The sequence below is a fragment of the Mauremys mutica genome, chromosome 18 (assembly GCF_020497125.1).
Source record: "Mauremys mutica isolate MM-2020 ecotype Southern chromosome 18, ASM2049712v1, whole genome shotgun sequence".
NCBI lineage: Eukaryota > Metazoa > Chordata > Testudines > Geoemydidae > Mauremys > Mauremys mutica.
This window is the reverse complement of record NC_059089.1, coordinates 18,385,082-18,399,746: the sequence shown is the minus strand read 5'-3', so window position 1 is coordinate 18,399,746 and position 14,665 is coordinate 18,385,082. Positions and strand designations below refer to the sequence as shown.

At 41.8% G+C, this 14,665-nt stretch overlaps 1 protein-coding gene across 20 annotated transcripts in view; it reads right to left on the bottom strand.

Moving 5' to 3' along the window:
* Positions 1-14,665, bottom strand: part of FUBP3 (far upstream element binding protein 3) — a 70,272-nt gene that overhangs the window by 17,615 nt on the left and 37,992 nt on the right. For all 20 annotated transcript variants that reach the window (XM_044992730.1, XM_044992725.1, XM_044992728.1 and 17 more), the window contains 8 exons: positions 13,425-13,496; positions 12,135-12,192; positions 9,487-9,649; positions 8,362-8,460; positions 6,328-6,432; positions 5,766-5,868; positions 4,780-4,880; positions 86-227 (listed from right to left, as the gene is read on the bottom strand). In XM_044992730.1, coding sequence (XP_044848665.1) covers positions 86-227; positions 4,780-4,880; positions 5,766-5,868; positions 6,328-6,432; positions 8,362-8,460; positions 9,487-9,649; positions 12,135-12,192; positions 13,425-13,496 — 843 coding nt within the window. The remainder of the gene's footprint in view (positions 1-85; positions 228-4,779; positions 4,881-5,765; positions 5,869-6,327; positions 6,433-8,361; positions 8,461-9,486; positions 9,650-12,134; positions 12,193-13,424; positions 13,497-14,665) is intronic.

The window sequence follows — 14,665 nt, the reverse complement described above, 5'->3', positions numbered from 1 at the left end:
AATACCACAGCCACTCCAGTAAAGTTTAGGAACCCCCATTTGAGACGGAGATTACATCTCAGAGCATCATGTCAGCAGCACCTACCTTTGCCTATAACAAGGCCACACTTATCAGCTGGCACCGTGTAGGTTATTTCCTGCATTCCCCCAGGTGTCCCAACGCTCCAGTCCCCACGACCACGACCTCTTCCCCGGGCAACTGCCAGACTTCCAAAGCCATCTCGTTCCTTGAAGGGAAAAAACAGCATTTCCATCAATATTTTTCCTGACCCCAATACCTGTATTTCTAATTTGCCACATTAAAAAAAGGCAAAGTAGAGTTTAACCTGCATGATATAATCAATAACACTAATATCACTAAACTAGGGAACTCTTGGCCTTCATCTCCGTAGGCGAGATTCTGAAGCAGTTCAAAGAAGTGCTGTTAATGTAGGTCACAGCTGCCTTCCTGATTCTGTAGGCTTATTTCAGCAAGTAGATATAAATACATGCCTTCAAAAGGAATATCCTTTTGTAACCGGCAGGTATGCAGAAACTCAAAGTCCTTTTCGTTGCTGGGCTCCAATCTGAGCAGGGCTAGTTACCTAAGCTTTCCTGAGCAAACCAGAAACTTTAGCAGTAATGCACACTGTTTGGCACCAAAGGCTTCACAGAAGCCAAAAGTTAACCCTTTCAGATGCCAATTACCGTGAGAACTACCGGAATCCCTCAGCTGAAATACACATTGCTCCAAATCAACTTGAACCTCCAAACAAATGTCCAAATTCAAAGAAGTGTTAGGTCAGGATAAAAGAATCCAAATGCTTGTATCTGCAAAGTAAAGGCCCTCTGCTGTCACAGGCCAATGTCGGAGAGGGTGCAAAGATTAAGTGGCTGAGGAAAGGTTTTCAAACAGCACTGGGAAGAACCACAAAAGGCTGTTTTCTCCCCCACTGCCTTCCAGAAAAAGCAGTGGAGCTTTCCAGCCCTAGAGCCTTTTCAGAACAGCACAAGGATGGGTATCCAGGGTACAGATCCATTAGCTACACCTCTACCTTGATATAACACTGTCCTTGGGAACCAAAAAAAAAATCTTACTGCATTATGGGTGAAACCATGTTATATTGAACTTGCTTTGATCCACCAGAGTGAGCAGCGCCGCCCCCCCGGAGCACTGCTTTACCGCGTTATATCTGAATTCGTGTTATATCAGGTGGCGTTATATTGAGGTAGCGGTGTAGACCAGGGGTCAGCAACCTTTCAGAAGTGGTGTGCTGAGTCTTCATTTATTCACTCTAATTTAAGGTTTCGCGTGCCAGTCATACATTTTAACGTTTTTAGAAGGTCTTTCTAGAAGTCTATAACGTATAACTAAACTAGTGTTGTATGTAAAGTAAATAAGGTTTTTAAAATGTTTAAGAAGCTCCATTTAAAATTAAATTAAAATGCAGAGCCCCCCAGACTGGTGGCCAGGACCCAGGCAGTGTGAGTGCCACTGAAAATCAGCTGGCATGCTGCCTCTGGCACTTGTGCCATAGGTTGCCTACCCCTGAGCTACAACCTGCAGAAAATATCCAGGAAGAAAAAAGAGCTCTTTGTGCACTCAGTTTGTGCTCTGCCATTCTGAGCACTTCTCACCCTTATCGAGCCCTGTGGTAGAAGCAAGCTTTTCCATGCTAACCCCAACCCTCAATTCCAGGCTTTTCCCCCGCAATCAGGATAGATAAAAATTGATGATTTTTTTTGAAAAAGTAAAAATTGGATTTTTAAAATTTAAATCAGATTTGGTTATTTAAATGCTAATTACATTTCTTTTTTAAAAATAAACCCATTTAAAATGAAATCTGAATATAAACAAAATGTTAAGGCCTAAACTTATTATAATCTCTTAATATGCTGAATCCATGAGCTTATTTAAAAAAACTGATTTCAAGGCTGCTTTTCTATATAAAAAATGATTAGGGGAAAACATCTAACTTTTGAGGTCAAGCTTTATATAAATATAGCACAGCAGGCCGTGTGTTATATTAATGGCCTGATCCTGTGGGGGGCCCAGAGGCGATGCTACTGGGTGCAAGAGACTGGCAAAGTCACCATAGGCTTTGGGACCCTACCTCTGACTCCAGAAGACACCATCGTGTATCTCATCAGGCTCATCCACTGAGCCCACCTGGGTGGTGCCATACTCCTATTTTATAGCTTCTCCCTACCTGAGCTCTGATAGGTTCAAATCTCAAATCAAAAATATTTATGACTCCACCCACCATGGATACTTGCTCTCCAGCTCATGGAAAGATACTGATCTGTCCAGTAACTACCAGTCCTTGCTTCTGGATGGTTTTGGGTACTTCAAGTAAATGGCCTTGCTCTGTCTCCTTGCATGTTTACACAGAGATACAAAAAACAGAAATCCATTAATTTCTCAGCTGCTTCCCTCTGCTGCTAAACAAACAAAATCTAAAAGGCACATGGGTTACATGAGCAGAAGGCTCTGAGCGTGATTACTTCTTGTGTTTTCTGGAGGTATTGATGGGGGGGGTTATGTAACACGGGAGAAGGAGCAGAGTGTGCAACCAGAAAGGAGCAAGACTGGTGTCAAAGCAGGACACTGTGGGAATCAGAGTGCAGCCGCTAGTGTTAATTTCAACACTAGGGAACTGGAGAAAAAACCTGTCATGGCTGCAGCTTGTACAAAAGACCCTATTTGGGAATATTTTCAAGAAATTCTTGGACCTCTGGGTAAAAAAAGGAACACATACCAAATTTAAACAGTGCAACGAAGAGATGCAAGGCCTGATGGTCAGAATGAAACATCATGAGAAGTGCTCCTCAAAAGGAAAGTCTTTGAAGATGAGGTGGATGTGTCTGAACCATCTGACTAATTTTTCACCATTCTTATGGACAGCCTACCCTGTCTTACTATGCTAGTAAATGATAACTTAGATTACTGTCATAAATGTGTTTTTTGGGGAGATTACACTTGTGAATTTCAAAATGTGTGTTCAAAAGATAATTGGCATGTGAGTTTGTTGTGGGAGTATTTATCAATTACTTCTTGAATTATTGCTGGACTTCTGACATTTTTTATTGCTCAATATAATCAAACATCCCAGGTGAAGATTTCCTATTTAAAAGTAAAGATTTTAGGTATTAACTTCAACATTTAAAAAAAATGTCCGTCCCACCCCCAACCAGTTCGGTATGTTGCTAGAGATAAGGGTTTAAATAGATTTAGACAATCCTTATGATTTATTTTCTAATTTATTCTAAACCCAGTTTTCTCTCTTTTAAACAGGTGGTACAAAACAGCTGCAGGAGGAGGAAGTCTTTCATTTACAGTCTTTCTTCATCATCCAGTAAAACCACAGCTGAGTTCATAATCAGGCCCTGTAAATTCTAGCAAGAGTCCACAGATGAAAAAATGTCTTGATTCATTTATGCAATAATTCTCCCTTTCCACTTGTTCGGAACAAACATTTCATTGACTTGGTTCAATCAGGCTACACTCCACCCTGCAGAGCAGACATTGGTGGATACAGTAGACGAGAAGTAAATTGAAGAGCTTGCAAAAAACATTGATGGAACATTTGTTAATCTGAGTCTTGATGGGTGGAACAATGTATACAGTGATCCAATAATATGTGCTTGTGAGACAAAAGAAGAAGATGGGGTAGTCTATCCTACAGAAACTATTAATACACCAGGAAATGCCCATACAGCAGAATACTTAGATGTAGCAGCAACCTATAATACACTGAACAAAAATTCAAGTGTCAAATGCATAGTTTTGTCACAGACAATGCTGCCAATGCAGGCAAGATGAGAAGAAATCTAGAGGATAATGAAGGGAACCTGAAACTTGTAACATATGGGCGCACTACTTGTTTGGATGCAACGCTCATTTGAAGAGTTAAGTACAACTCCAGGAATAAAGAAAAATCTTGTTGAAATTGCAAAATATTTCCATAACAACCACCTTGCTTCAGCTTCACTGAAAAGAACAGAAGAATCCAAACGAATTCTCCCCTGCGATGAAATGATGGAATTCAGTGGTTGAGTGTTTTGATCTATTTAGTAAGAACTGGGCTATTCTAATGACAATTTGTGAAGAAAATAGTGACAAAACAGATGGAACTATCACAGCCAAAGCAGTCAACAGACTAAAGAGAAATGTAGAAGATTCGCTGAATATACTGAAGCCTATTTCCATACCCTTGGACAAACCACAGAAAGATTGCTGTTATTTTCACCTAAATGATCAGCAATACATGAAACATGTCTTGATAAGAGAAGCGTCTATATCCAAAACATTTGAGGTTATTTTGTTTAATAAATATAAATGTTATAATGCTGTTTTCTATTTTTAAATTCCAATTACCATCCTAATGCAACTTGATGCAAATCATGGGCAAAATGTTAATTATCTAAGTAAATAAGCAGTATATTATTCACCATTTTCTTCTTATACTAAAAATGTACAATTAAGAAACTGACAATATTAAGCTATCCGAGAACTAAATGGATGTGCTTGAGAGACCTTCCATAGTTGAACCAGCACATGGTTAAGTGGCACCAAGGATAGGAAAACACTTTACAAAAAGTGACACTACAGCACTCTAATGGGTAGCAGCATAAATGGCCTCCTGAAAAGAGAACACAGTTGCCTACTCAATACCCTCTATTCCTTCTTGGTGGTATGACTATAGGCCACTCTCTCTGTTTACTATGTACTTCCCATAACTACCTTTCCCATTCTCTATTAATATAGGTGTTTGCCTCATGGGAGTCTACAGAACCCACCTGTGCTGTGAGAATAAGCTCATTGATGATATGAGCTGCGTGCTGACACCGATCAGGAAGCCCCATGACCTGCGCGACTCTTTCAGGACTAATCCCATCATCTGTGGAGGGAGAGGTGACAAAGACTTAATTAAAAGGCCCACCCACCAAATGAAGCTTCCCTCCAGTATGGCTACTGCCAGTGTTTTCCCATAGGTAGATTTGTTGTGTTAGACCTGCCATCTTTCTCCTCTACCTTCGGCCCTTTCCCCAAGCCACCTACGAACCCATGTTGATTATCTGAGAAGAGTCTAATAGTGGAAAGGTAACACTTTCACATGCAACATGATAAACCTTGAAAGAGATTGGCTAAAGGTAGCCAAGTGACCCAGAGGAAATTATTTGAATTCGTCAAGTCCTGATCCCTAAAGGCCAGGAATATCCTGGAGTACTTTAAAGCCAGGAAACAAGGTTTTTCCATAATCTAATTCTTTGTATCAATTAACTACAAGACCAAGACATTGCTGCCATAATGTCTAATGTTTTTAAAATGAGGTGTATACAATTTCTTTCCTGTCTCACAGGCAACAAGCAGAAAACCTCTGTAAAAGCTGCATGCGGAACCAAGGAGGTGGCATGTCATTCTAAACTGGTGTTAGAAAGGGGCACTAAAGCTGTATCTACTGTGCTGCTGTAAGGTCTCCAGTGTAGTCGCTCTTTACCGGCAAGAGAGAGCTCTTCTGCCAGCAAAATAAAAGCATGCATAAAAAAAAGTGCTGTCCACACCAGCGCTTTTCATTGGTAAAACTTTTGTCGGCTGGGGTGTATTTTTTTCACACCCCCGACTGACAAAAGTTTTACTGATCAAAGTGCAGTGTAGACACAGCCTAAGTAACTACAAGCAGGCAGAAAACTAGCTGCTGTAGATTAGCACTAAGCAATAAAACTGGGCAGTCCCTGCTTCGCACAGTGATCAGAAAGCAACAGACCTTTGTTCTCACACAAACCTGGTTTAAACTGAATCCTAACGCCAGCATCATTCTGAATCTTTTTGATCATTTCTCCATTTCTTCCTATTACAATTCCAACAGCAAACCTGGGCACAGAGACCTGATGGGAAAAGCAAAGCAGTGTGAAAACTCAGAACTGGCATATATTATACTTGTTTTACAAGAGGCGTAGTCATCCTGTTTATGTACCATGCCAGGCCAAATGAAGCAGCTCCAGGCTGTAATGTCTTATCCCTCTTAAGCACAAGTGTATGGGCAATTTTCAATCCTTAATATTTCTACTGGCCATAAATCCCTTCTCCTATCAAAATTAGCCCTCTGCATTACAAGAATGGCACTTCCATCTCTTCCAAAATTGTTTTTTGGAAGTGCCACCCGCAAGCCCAAACAAATGCCCTCTCTGGAAAGCTGGTGAGCCTCTTCTGGTGGATGGGTGCAATATATTTAAAGGCAGGGAGCATTGTGAAGGAAATAAATCTCACTGGCAATGTTTGAACTTAAATGGTCTCCATCCCTCACCCTGGGGAGGTAACCACAGCACTTGTGAAAAAGAACATACCTCTATACTGCCTCCTCCCATTCTAGAGCTGAAATCACTTCGTACGCCTCGGAAATCTGCCTGATCTTTCTCTCGGATGATCTCCAGTACCATTTCCCTTGCTTGCTGTGGGGAAAAAAAATTATGGTTACCTTTTAACTCATGTCTATCCCACTTCCCATCTTGGTGCTCAGGGCCTCAATGATTAGGTGGCATCAAGCAGAATTGCTTCTTATATTAAGCAGATTGAAACTCCTTCACTTGGGATTTCTTTCACCATTTTAATGGAGATCTGTTTTGTATTGCATCCTCCCTTCCTCATTATCAATTTGATAGCTTTTTAGAAGGAAGATCCCCATGTGCAATTGTTTAAAATGTCTTTAAAAAACATGGACATTCGTTTCTAAAATATAATCTTAACTGGGCTTTAAGGAAATTAAAGACCCTTGCTGCTGAACAGAACTCAAACCCATACATGCTATGGCAGAAGCCATGATGGCACATTAAACTGCAAGTCCATTAGAAGATGGGGAGGAGGAGACAGGAAGGGAAAGAAGAAATACTAGCTACCAAACATGGTGAAAAGCAAGCACCAGAGAACAACCCTGGTAATCTGTGAAGGTTTTCCTACACGAGCAAATAATCGTGTGTGTTTCTGAAGGCCTTTCATAAGCTACTATATAGCCCACCTAGTGAAAATGTACATTGCTAACCAACCTATAGTACCACCATTTATAGAAGTGTACTTATTAAAGCTACATATCAAACTTTAGGCTCCATGCGTTACCTGAAGCAGCACGGCCGATATTTGGTGGTTGCGTTAATAGGATATAGGGGAGGGTGTCCCCTCAACCTTTTTCTGAAGTAGCTATCACAAAAAAGGTTGACATGGAAAGAAATAAAGTTATTGGCATGATTTAATAAAAATCTGCCATTTTCAAAATTATCTGCCAAGTGCAACTATTGTAGCATCCAGAGTTTGTTCGGTGCTCAAGGATCTAGAGTTTGTTAGGTGCTGTGCAAACAGACAATCCCTGCCTTGAAGGGTTTGCAGTCTAAGATTCCTTAATTCTGATTTGCATGGGATTTACTGCTCAGGAAGAACATGGAAAATATGCTGAAGCACATCCAGCAAGGCAGACAGAGGGGCGGTCTAGAGAGTGTAAGTAACAGGTGAGATGTAGTTTGGTTGAAAAATGTAAGAGTGCTTTTAAATTTGTCTTATGGATCTACACTTTTGTAATGCTCAGTTTATGTAATTTATGAATCATTCATAAAACTGAAAGCTGTATTACTAACAAGATAGAGCTAGGAGTGTAGGAAAGGATATTAGTGTTCTTCAGGAATGACCTGAAACACCCTATCATTGTAGGTGTTTCTAAAGGCAACCAGACACTCAGCTCTCACAGAAAATCAATAGGAGTTGGGTGCCGAATGCTTCTGGAAGATCTCACCCATTGTTCCTATGCTTGGGCAAGAACTGAAAATTTAACTTGAGCTGTTGGGTGCTACCTGGTGCAACAAACCGCTGTACCAGCCTTTTAATGTTTTGAGAGTTGTCTAAATTTAGATTAGTGCACCAGCCTCTAGTAAGGCACCTTATAAGCACAAACTGCTATAACTGGTAGATCTAAACATTCACTATGAAGCATCCTACCACCTCCAGAGGGATTGTGGGATTAAGCTCTGAAGTCACGACTATACGTTTTAAGTACCTAGCACAATAGAGGCCCTGGATGCAACTGCAATATAAATATTGAATACGCTTAACCTTTGGTGCCAGGAGTTGTTCTGCTTTCAAATTACAAGTGTTAACTGGCTGTCTGAGGTATTAAACATTCTGGTTACACTAGAGTCTTATCTATAGCATGGGTGCCAGCACCTACCTTCATCAGTAGACGTTTAGAATGAACAGCAGCCAACATTTTCTAACTAAGCATCCACAACTTTATTTAACTCCGCTACACGCTCACAAGCGCCATCAACAATTCCATTGTCTAAAGGTTCTGTTAGCACAATTATGCAGAATCACATGAAGTGTTTTTTACTCCATACCTGTACTTTAAAAGCATCTCCAGTAATACGGAGAGGTTTATCTGCTCCCGTCGGTAATGGGCCATCTTGGATCATAACCATTTTCACACCTGTTCGCTCCTGCAAAAGCCACACAACACTTGAATCAGCATGGTCCCTAAACAAGAATGAACAGTAGGTGTCCAAACTTTGGTCACTAAACATTTATATGGATCAGATCAGCAGCCTTCCAGCATGCTATTTTTTAAGCAATCTACGATACTCTACTTTACAAAACTGTTCTACAGCCTGAGCACAGGACTGCAAGGAGGTGTGCATCTCACCACCCCACATTCTAGTGCAGAGACAACTGCAAACAGAAAATCCAACTTCTGTCTTTCCATCCAGGCGTAACAGTGAGATAAGAACCTCTCTAAACACTCAATTACACAGTGTGCCAGATACCTTTGGATGATACAGCCAAAATGAAAGCTCTCAGCAAAAAAAAAAATCACAATTACTATCTTGGCATAAATGTATTTCTGAAGCCCTTTATAGCCTTGAAAGATGTGTAAAGTATACCAAGATAGAGGAAAAATATATCCAGGAACACTGATTTACACACGTGTTCATGGGGGTGGAGGGAGAGAAGAGGAGATTAAATACCAACTTCACCTACAGAAGTAATGAATTTGATTAAACGTATCCTGGGGAACAGCACAGCAGGCATTAAGCAGCTTCACCAAGGTACCTGAATACTGACCTGGGACACCCTTTGCTATGCCAGATGAGGGCCCTTCCTAAACAGCGCATACATCTTGCCACAGCTGCGTGCTTCTCTTATAATGCAGACAAACATCCACTAGGAGCTCAACTGAGGACAAGATCATTCCTTTTGTAACTCAGGGCTGGATTTGAACCCAGATGTCTGATGGTGAAAGACTTACATTAACCTCCTACAGCAGGCACCAGAGGCTCTTTATTTTAAAGCACTCTTTCTTGATCTCTATTGGGTCACACACCACCTTCTTAAGTTGTTGTAAAGTGAATGGATGGAACACCAAGCTCACATACTACCAGGGGTAAATGTACTACAGGTTGGGAACCCTTAATCTAGAGGAACTTTCCCCTAGCAAAAGTTCCTTGAAGTAAAAACATCTTGCCCACCTGCAACTGTTTTATTGTTTCGCCTCCTTTGCCAATGACTAGACCCACTTTGGATGCCGGGATCAGAATCTCCTGGATCGTACTGTTGCCATCAACATCGTTGTGAAAGCCAGGTCCATTCCGACAGCGATCCACTATCTGCCCCAGTAGCCTCTTCGCTTGTCTTTGAAAAGAAGCGAGGACAATGACCATTAGATAACACTGTTTCATCTGCCCAAGAAACTAAGAACCACTGGAATGTGAGACATTTGGGGAGAGGAGAAGTGAAGAGATGAGAAGAAAACCATGGTTAGCACAATGGCTTTTATGCTTTGGAACACCAACTCCCCTTCACAACACCTATCGGCACTTTGATTTCTAAAAAGTGGAAAGGGGAGGACGCAGTGCATCTTGACACCTTTGATGCTTACACATTTTTAAAGCATTGGCTTCACCACAGCTTGGGTGCACCACATTTTAAGTGGAATCAAGAAGAATCTCTAATGCCTAAAATCCCAATTTTACTGTTAATATAAATCTTCGTAAATCGCAACCACAACCTCACTTCCTGACTGAGGCAGGCAAGGAGCACTGCTCTGATACAGTAACACAGCAGGTTAGACCACCACCCTCTGATATGAGACAGCCACAGGTGAATCCCTTCTTCTCGGCCTATTCTCCCCCAGCAACACTTGCAGCCTCCCTAGGGGCTGCTACGGTTGTATAGAAAATGGGGCAGGGACCTCATGTAGTAGCGAGGGCAAGAGATTAAGTGCTGCTTGTGAAAGCATGCGGATGACAAGGCCAGGAGATTGCTCCCTGGCAGCTTTATAATGGCTGAGCTGACTGGCAGTGGCTTTCCATCTTCATGTTAAATGCTGCCATCTACCTGCCCCTTCCCTTCACTCAAGAGCCAGGTCAGCAGTCACCCATTTACACTTGGGTGGTGTTCTTCCTCTCTCCTCCACTTAGCATCCAACCATCCCGTGTACATCAGGACTCTGCAGCGCACGCTGCAGAGGGAATTATCCCCTTCGGATGCATTCCCCTGGGAGTGTCAACTCAGGGGGTGGGGGGTCCGATGGCCTGCGTCCAACAGCAGAGCATCACCCCAACCTCGGGCCTCAATCAGGAAGCAAGCAGGAGCTGGAATTTCCAGAAGTAGATTTCAGATTTGAAATTAACAGTTGGATTCTTGGTTGTTTTTAAAAAAGCACAAAACCAACCTTACGTATTCATAAAGCCCTTAAGTTAATTTTTTTTGATGGAAAAAGTAAGGAAGAGGTTAAAACAGAGGGCACATTGAAACAGAGCATCATCTGCCCTCTGTTTTAATTGTCTTCCTTACTGTGTCCATTAAAAAAATAATTTTATTAAAAATTTAAGGGCTTTACGAATACTTACGGTAATCTTTTTTTTTTTTTTTTTTTTTTTTTTTTTTTTTAAAACAACCACCTAACTGTTAGGAATATTACCCTGTTATTGAGCCTTCTTCCTCATTCAGCTTCACAAGTCTAAAGAAGTGGGATCACTTGAGATTGCCTTGGATATGAGTATGTGTTTAGCTGCATATTTCAGAACTTTAGGTGTTAAGATCTGCTCTTACCCATTTTCCCCAAGTGTCTCATCAGGCATTACAGCTTTTTAGTATTTTGCTCTTGTTCTGAAATATTCTTCGCTAGAGGAAAAAAATGCCTCAATACCAGCAAAACCATATTGTTTGCCCTATAATGTGTGCTTGCCAATTACACTTATTCTGGTTCAATGCTTGCAGAATTATGGTAGAGTGAGGGGATTTAAGCATCCTTAGATCTCATAGGAATGGAAGAATAGTGAAAGTCTTCTCTTGAGAGAGACAGTCTGTGCCTACATATTTTTATCAAAATGCAACTCAACGATTTCCAGATGGATTTTAAAAAACCCACCTACCCAAAGGTTGGGGAGAGAAAGAGCAGCTCCATATGTTAAGTGTGTTCCTGTAAGCCTGAGGATCCTGGATCCAGTCCCAGCAGGAGGTCCTCAACTGGTTTGTGAGAGTCTCAAACTCAGCTCCTGGGAAGTGGGAGGGAGGAAACACTGTCCCTAAATTTTCTATAGGCCTACAGAATAGAAACCCCTGCTGGATTGCCAAATGTGCGTCTACCATGCAGGGACCAGAGTTCAAATATTCAGTTCAGTCCTTCGCTTCTAGCTGGCAGCAATATGGAGGAGGTATCCTGATGGACCTCATGCTGCTCTGGAGCAACACCTCCAGTTTATTCAGGAGTGCAACTGACAGGCTCCGAGGGCCTTGTGCAGCCCCTCTTCAGCTGGAAGGATGGCCATCTCAGTAGCAGTGGGAAGGCAGAGGGGAGAAGAGTGACCTTTAATGGATTAATTTAGTATCCTGGAAACTTGCAGTTAGTCAACTGCATTGTAAGTGCCCTAAGAGCAACCCTGTGAAATGGAATTCCATGGGAATTTCTGCAGAGGGTTCAGCAGACTAACTGGAAAAGGCTTTGTTGAGTAAACGTCTCAGTGCTGGAACAAAATGGCTCCAGAGTCTGGTGACCCTAAAGTTTCTATAGGCCAATATTTGCTGATTGTGGCTAACCAATAGCAGCACTTATAGAACACAGCGGTAAGGAAGAGGAAAAGAAAGATTAAAAAAAGAACAAAACAAGACTCACTCAATGCTCTCTGGTGTTCCGGTGAGAACACAGGGCCTCTCAGGCATCCCGCCGCTGTCTGTGAAGGGAACAAGAACATGACAGGGATTGGATATTTCACAACTCCTGAATCGCCAACAGTAGCCAGCCAAGCAGGCAGATACAAGCAGCCTAGGCATAGCCTACAGAACTAGCTCTTTCATGGTTAAAAGAGGCAGTAAAATCTACATGATCCTTTATGGATTGCACGTTTTAAGAGGGTGGTTAGAGACATCCAATCTCAAGAACAAAGGGCAGCCTCAAAGTACACACAGTTCTTGTGTGAAGCAATCAGGTTCTCTACCTGCTGCAATTCATTATAATTATGTATCTGGAAATAAAGCAAATATTTTTAAAGTATCTTATTTATCCTTCAATCACCCTGCACACTCACTCCTGCTTGAGTATTCAGTCTTGCTCCTGTGGCACCTTAGACTAATATGATTATGGTGTTTTCCTACACTTAGTACAACTATATATTCCACGTTAGCTTTCTTTTAAGTGTCACACTCCTAGTAAACAAGTTGTTACATGCAATTCAATTGGATTAAAAAAACTGGACAGCTGCTTCAGTGACCAAAGAGCAGCACTAAAATGTTCCCTTTGCACACAGAACATGTTAATGAGAATTCAGAGATATCCAGGAGCAACATATTTCAAAGACAAAATGGATGTTTCCTTTATTTTTAAATCTCTCCCTGCTAATTAAGATTAAAAATGCAGAAGATAATATTTTGCAATAACCATATAGTAACACACTTCTGTTTTCCCATGGGGGAGACGGGGACGACGACACACACTGACTATCTTCACAGAAAACAGTATAAAGCAAGAATACGCAGCATACCACACCAGATTGGTACAGTCTCCTTTTTAGTTTGAGATGGATCCTATCAGGAGCAACTCCTGACCTCTTGAAATTTCAGTTTCCAAAAACTGACAAGACTAAGTAATTAAATACAATCCACATCTGATCTCTCCAAAGAAGTGCCACTGGAAGACAGCCCTAAACAGAAGCATTTCCTATCTCTGTAGGGAACAACATGGACTATAATTTAACACTTAAGTTGCATCTGCTTCTTGATTAGAGGTGGTCCCCAGGTCTGTTTTCTGTGCTAGTATGGAGGTCAGTCCCAGAACAGAATTCCCTTGTGCATCATTTGGTAACCAGCGATAACACATATGAATGTGATGCACAGCCAGGTCTCCACGTCTATTGGTCATGCCATATTTCAATGCCACGCCCTGCTTCCACTACACAGAAGCTCTTACCTGGAGCAATCTGAATTTTGCAGCCAGACTCTGCCTGGATCCGTGAGATCTGTTCACCGCCCCTGCCGATTACTGAAACAAGTTCAACAAGTGTCAATTTACTGTAGTCCTAGCCAAGAGCAGAGTATCTGCTCCCTTTACTCCATTGCAACTGGCAGTAAAGGGGAGATTGTATTCCAAAACTGTAAAACAGGCCTCCATACTCTGGTACACAGAAAGCCAATGTTATGGAGAATCATTACTACAATTCAGCAAAAAAGTTAATTGTATTTCCTTGTAAATACAAGTCTTACATTGAACTGGGAATACATGGTAGGTAAAAATAAGTCACTAAACAGAGCCAGGCCAGGAAAGGTGTTAAGGTTATTGTCCTGTGACAACTTGAATCTCAGATCTGACAAGAAAACATGGCTGTCCTGATAATTTTGCAGCCAAAGGACAGGTATTTTGGGTGTTGCTTTTTATTTATTTATTTAATTTTTAAAAAAGAATTCACTGTCCCTCCTTCAAGAGCATGTCGCCGGTTTGATCTACACTTTAATACACCTGGGTTTTATATTGAAGTGCCATGCCAGACCTCAAGTTCAACGTGAAAGCTGGCCTCCCTTGGATCCCCTGCATCACTGAATGACGACTGTGTTCCACACGGTATTGCAGGGAGAGAACATGCACAGCCAGCCATATACACCCTTCCCAAAGAGTAACATGGAACACAGCTGCAGGTCAGCCAAGTCTAGCAGGCGTGATTGGGTCAACATTCTCTCAGTAGAGGGCCCTCAACTGTGGAACCTGCTTCTGCTAGTACCTGTCTGAGCTAGAATCTTGTGGCATGAAGCAACTTTTTGCCCAGGCCTTCTCCTTACGGAACTACCTTCTGAATGGCCAGCACCTGGGCCCTAAAAGAGATTGGGGTGGGAGGGCATGGGGGAGGGGGGGCTGGAAGGAAAGAAAAGAGTGCTGCTCCTTTATAAGAAACCAACAAATGACTAAAGAACTGAGCCAGGAAGAGTGTTTTCAATTTCAGCTTCAGGTTGGACATCCTGTCAGTCTGTGTGTAAGTAAACATTGTTATTTCCCTTTTCACTCTTCCCACACTAAGCAGAGCATTTTGGGTGATGCTCCTTTACCAGAAGAGATGGAATGCTGGAATCCAAGGGTTATGAAACATGCCGTGGCATGACTCTTTAGTTGTGCCAGCGGGAGGATTCCCTTGAAAGGAGAAACAGTGAACAGCTGGAGGA